This window comes from Penaeus vannamei, chromosome 36, assembly GCF_042767895.1.
Source record: "Penaeus vannamei isolate JL-2024 chromosome 36, ASM4276789v1, whole genome shotgun sequence".
NCBI classification, from domain to species: domain Eukaryota; kingdom Metazoa; phylum Arthropoda; class Malacostraca; order Decapoda; family Penaeidae; genus Penaeus; species Penaeus vannamei.
The window spans coordinates 27,873,670-27,878,498 of record NC_091584.1 but is presented as its reverse complement, the minus strand read 5'-3'; the positions used below and the strand labels follow the sequence as shown (position 1 = coordinate 27,878,498).

Here is a 4,829-nt window from a genome sequence, read left to right as displayed (position 1 = left end):
TAAACAACAAAAGAGGGGAGTACTGTGCCCATGGTTCCCGCAGGCCGTTCAGGACTGGCGCAAAGTCAGCCTTTCATCCTTTCAGCACGGCTCTTACACCTTAGGAAGTAGATAGAAGAAGGGATTGGAGAAGGGATGGAAAAAAAAAGCTGGAGGGAGAAAAGGCCATGCAAAATTAGTCGAGGGCTGAGACCCTAGGCAGGGGATATCCCTGCATTGGGTCTGTCTCCGTCTCCTAAGCCTCCCCACAACACCACCAGGCAAGGGATTGATCTGTATGTTTGTAAATTTGTATGTATGTGTATATAAATATATATATATTTTTTTAAGGCAGTTTAGAAAAATATTGTCAGCTCACATATGCATACTAGGAATAGAGATTAAGAAAATGTTAATATGGCTATTTTTCAATCCACAATGAAATTAAACCTAAAGCCATAGCTTTCACAAAAAAAACAGATTTTCCTTCACTTTCTGTAATTAACCAAGCATTTCAAACAAATATTTTCATGTATTTATAAAAAAAAGGATACAATGATTTATGATATAAATTTAAAGAAATAAATTAAGAAAGAAAAATCAGAATTACTTATGGTGTAAATGCTCATTTTGAACTTCCTTGCTTATTTGTCCATGTTTAATTATTCAATTATCTTTTTCTTTCAGCCATCTGTCACAAAGAGTGCAAAGGTGTCAACTTATCAACTGATTTTCAAATTCAGTATTACCAGCAAACAGTTTTGTAAGGTCTTGTAGCCCTGCTTTAATAGCAAGCAGCTATGTCATGTCTCGCTGCTGTGCTTTACCAAGTCACGCGTCAAAGGGAAACAAAAAAACACGAGTTTCTAATGAAAGGTATCCTTTATGTACATCTTCATAATGGATTCTCTAGGGATCATACAAGTTATGGCATGAGTATTGCTGTCAATGCCACCACACTTCCATACACACAAAAGCACTGTCGATAAGAATGCTATTGTAAAAATTATACCAATCAAGTAGTAGTACTCCATTTACAATAGGACACAAGAAGAATCTCATGGCCTCGTGTGGAGCAATATGATAAAAGCTAATGCAACCTACCTCACTACCTGTCCTTAGCAACATTTGAAAATTGCTGCAAGAATTCACAATAGACTAAAAGTTTGCTTGGTAATGACAAACTGGAATGCCATTTTCACCAATTCACCATACCATACTTAAATAATGAACACTGGCACCAAAGCATGTATTACTTGAACAGTTATATGGAATTGAAGAGGTCAGGGGCCTGATGATGCTAATAATAAGCACTCAAAAACTGGATCTGTTGATTATAATAACCAAAACTATAATGTTCCAACACTTCTGTACTAATAAGGATAGTGCAAAACCTGGAGAAGGATAAATGTCTAGGAGCATTTAGGATTCATCTTTGCACAAGAAACACCACCATACTGACAACTTTCGTTAACCAGAATGTTGTACCCATCAACGAGAGGAAATATACACAAAACAAGGTAGCCGGGAGAAGTTTAACCTTTCCGAGATATTCTGACAGTTAATCTTCAAACTATACAAAGCAACAGAAAAAGGTACATTACAACTTCTCAAGAAAGGCTGAGTGTCTCTTGTGAACCCTACTTAAGGCAAATAACTGATGATCATATTTATCTATCAATAAATAAACAGTAGCACCAAATCAGAAGTTATAATATTATCTACAAAGATAAAAAGTATGCTACACTGGGCATTTGCCACCAATCACAGACAGACATCGTGCATTGTTAACCTCTGCAACGACATTACTGACCTCATGCTCTTTGTGGAGAGGTTTTTTTAAATCTGTATGAGTGCCTATATCAAAAGGGGTGCCTCTGTTATTCAGGAATAGGAAACAATATTCACAGACAAGGAGTAAATGGTCAGAGTGGGGACCCGTAGAAGACAGGAAATGCACCCCTCATTTTAACCATAATTTGAGGAGAAACGGTTTCCAAGTATTGTGGAATGAATAGGTCAGCTATCTCCAGGATCTGCCTTGGAGCCAATATTCTAAACACGAGAGCTGCACGTTATCTGGATCAGCTGAATCTCTTTGACACGATGGACTTCACCGATAGTAGAATGTTTAGATTCTTATTGCTCTTCTAGACCTATTGATTGGGGTCTAAAAAACATCTCTGAATGTTTCTTGGTTACTTGTAGTTGAGCGAGAGTCTGAACATAATACCTATAGTGAGCTCATGCAAATAAAAATCACACACGTATCACCAACTTGATTCAATAGCACAAAACAATGATTAACACAAAAACCTAAACCCTACTTCTTCAACTTGGCTTAACTAATGCATGTCCCCTATTCCTCATTTAACTTTTAAAAATTCCTAAACTGGAATGATACACCAGGTTTCAGTGATGACAAGGGACAGCAGTCTTCACTATGCTGCAATGACACAAAAGTCTTGGTTAAGAACCGTCTGCTTGGTGAATAAGCTTCTTATGTGGTAATTCATCTTGGAAACATGTATTTTGAGACTCAAGGTATATCGGCGTACTTAGAAGGATCTGGTTGCTGGACTACTACCTATCATCAAGCAATGGCGGCTCTTTAGCTAGCCTTTCATTCGTATTCAATTCATTTGCACAGAGGACATGTTTCACAATGAAATAGGTACTTCTGATCATGAAATGGGTCTTTGTAATTCATATATATATTTTTTTCTACTGGTACAAAACCATATAAAAACAGGAAAAAATAAGAGAGAAACATACTGACAAGTGAAAAGGCTACTCAATAACGAAAATTCAAATACTGCGTCACTGTAACCACCACAATTTTTTCAACAGCCAGGACTCCTTCACGCAAGGCAAATACCCAAAGTCAGCTCAAGTGAAGAAATTCTTTCGTTCGGATTTGAATCGAAGATCAGTACAGCCTTTATGAAATATCCTGGATATCATACTCTCATTAATACAAACAGGTTTACTCCGGCAATCTATATGGAACAAACACAGTTCCTGACCCTCTCAGTTGCAATAGTTTCTAAAAGTGAATGAAGAGAAAAAAAAAAAAAAAGGATAAAAGAGAGAGAAAAAACAGAAGAGAGAAAGGAAAATGAAAATACAGGAGTTGTATCACTAGTGTGGACGTGTATAATTCGTTTTTGATCTATTTTCAGACCTGTATATTTCCTAGTCATTAAAAACCAATAAAGAATACTACTGTTTTATGAGCAACAGGGCATTGAATAAAATATCTAAACAAGTACGATTTGGCAAGTTACCCAGTACGCGAAAAGGGAGATAAAAAAATCTCCGCTCTCCTGTGTAACTTGTCTAGGCACATTCCCCTAAACTGCATAATACATCTAAAAATGTGGCTCAGTGAAACCAAATCTATCTCCTTAATTCCACAGATGCACTCTTTTTTAATTTTCTTTCTTTAAGACCGTAACATTTAAAACTCGACCACGTACAAGCGAAGTCCGGATTTCATTTCACTAAGCCACTGGAACTCTTTAATATTGATGAAACGATGACTGTTGGGTGGTTTGTGTCGAGACAACATCCATTACGATAAATACAAAACTAAACAAAGGCAATTCCATGGGAGTTTCTGTGAGGTTATCGAGAGCATTTTGAATTGGAAGTACGTTTCAGGCATCGCAGTCCTGAGCTGTTGTGGTTGTTCCACTTTCTTTTTACATCCTCATACAGTTGACCCTCCCACTCCTCAGCCTGAAAGAGAAGGAGAAACCATCAGCAACACATCTACATTGGTGATGAAAGAATAAAGAATCATCGAGGTCTTAATTCGGAAAATAATATTCTGTTTATTATGCCCCTTGTAGGACTGTTTTAAAAATTCATGTCCATTCTTTACTTGTATACAGAGAGAAAGAAAAAAGAAAATGATCTAGAGGAATATGAAAGGATCAACAAATGTTCCTTTCTTCTTTTGCAAAACATTTCTGGTACTGGAATCTAACATGCAAGTTTAACTTTTGGGTTTGGGAGATAATGCATACCTTTAATGGAAAAACAAACAATCTATATCATGCATAGTGAAACATGAACTCTAATTCACTAATTTGTAACCCAGGATACTAACCATGACTTTAAAGATCTTCAAACACATATTTCAAGGAAGGTAAGAACACACAGGGAAGGAATAAATATCAACTGCCCATTGATAAACATCCCGTACAAAATACACCACAACCACCACTGACAAAAATTCCTTCTACTAGTTTACCTTGTCTGGAAACTAGCTTTGTGCTGTGGGTTCTGGTAGTGTCTCCCCCTGAGGTGGGCTTGGTGGTCCTGAGGTTTGCTCGTCATTTTCACTGGGAATGGCGTGTGTTGTACCTGCGTCACTGATACCTGCGTTCTCACCAGTCATCTTCATAAGCCCTCGAGATGATAGGAAGCTGAACAAAATGTGCAGAGTTGAAAACACATGCCAGTTTGACTGCTAACACAAGACATATTTAAACTAAAGAGATCAAGCAAAAATAATACTTAAACATAATGAATTAACTAAAGTACCAAAATGTATTGACAATACACACAAAAAAGTCACAATTCTAATAAAAAACTTTGTTAACTCCTCCAACACAATGCCATTGGGTGTGACAAGATGATACTAATTTTACATGCTGTGACTTAAAATGTATAACAGGGCTCTTGTGTCACTCCCAACCCTATTTCTTTGGTGCATCACAAGAGTCTTTGTTAAATTTTGTCTACACTTTTCATCCACCATTAAAAATAACTAAACAAGTGTTCTTGAAATAATAAAATGATACTCAAAACACATCAAAGATACAAATATCAAACCATTTACC

General features: G+C 36.7%; 1 protein-coding gene across 20 annotated transcripts in view; it reads right to left on the bottom strand.

Moving 5' to 3' along the window:
• Positions 1–842: 842 nt before the first annotated feature.
• The window catches only part of fmt (phosphatase 6 regulatory subunit 1-like protein fmt), a 42,132-nt gene continuing 38,145 nt past the window's right edge, over positions 843–4,829 (bottom strand). For 19 of the 20 annotated variants that reach the window (XM_070114777.1, XM_070114780.1, XM_027380734.2 and 16 more), the window contains 2 exons: positions 4,238–4,412; positions 843–3,720 (listed from right to left, as the gene is read on the bottom strand). In XM_070114777.1, the coding sequence (XP_069970878.1) occupies positions 4,250–4,412 (163 nt within the window). In that variant the 3' untranslated portion in view covers positions 843–3,720; positions 4,238–4,249. The remainder of the gene's footprint in view (positions 3,721–4,237; positions 4,413–4,829) is intronic. The other variant, XM_070114784.1, reaches the window with a different exon arrangement.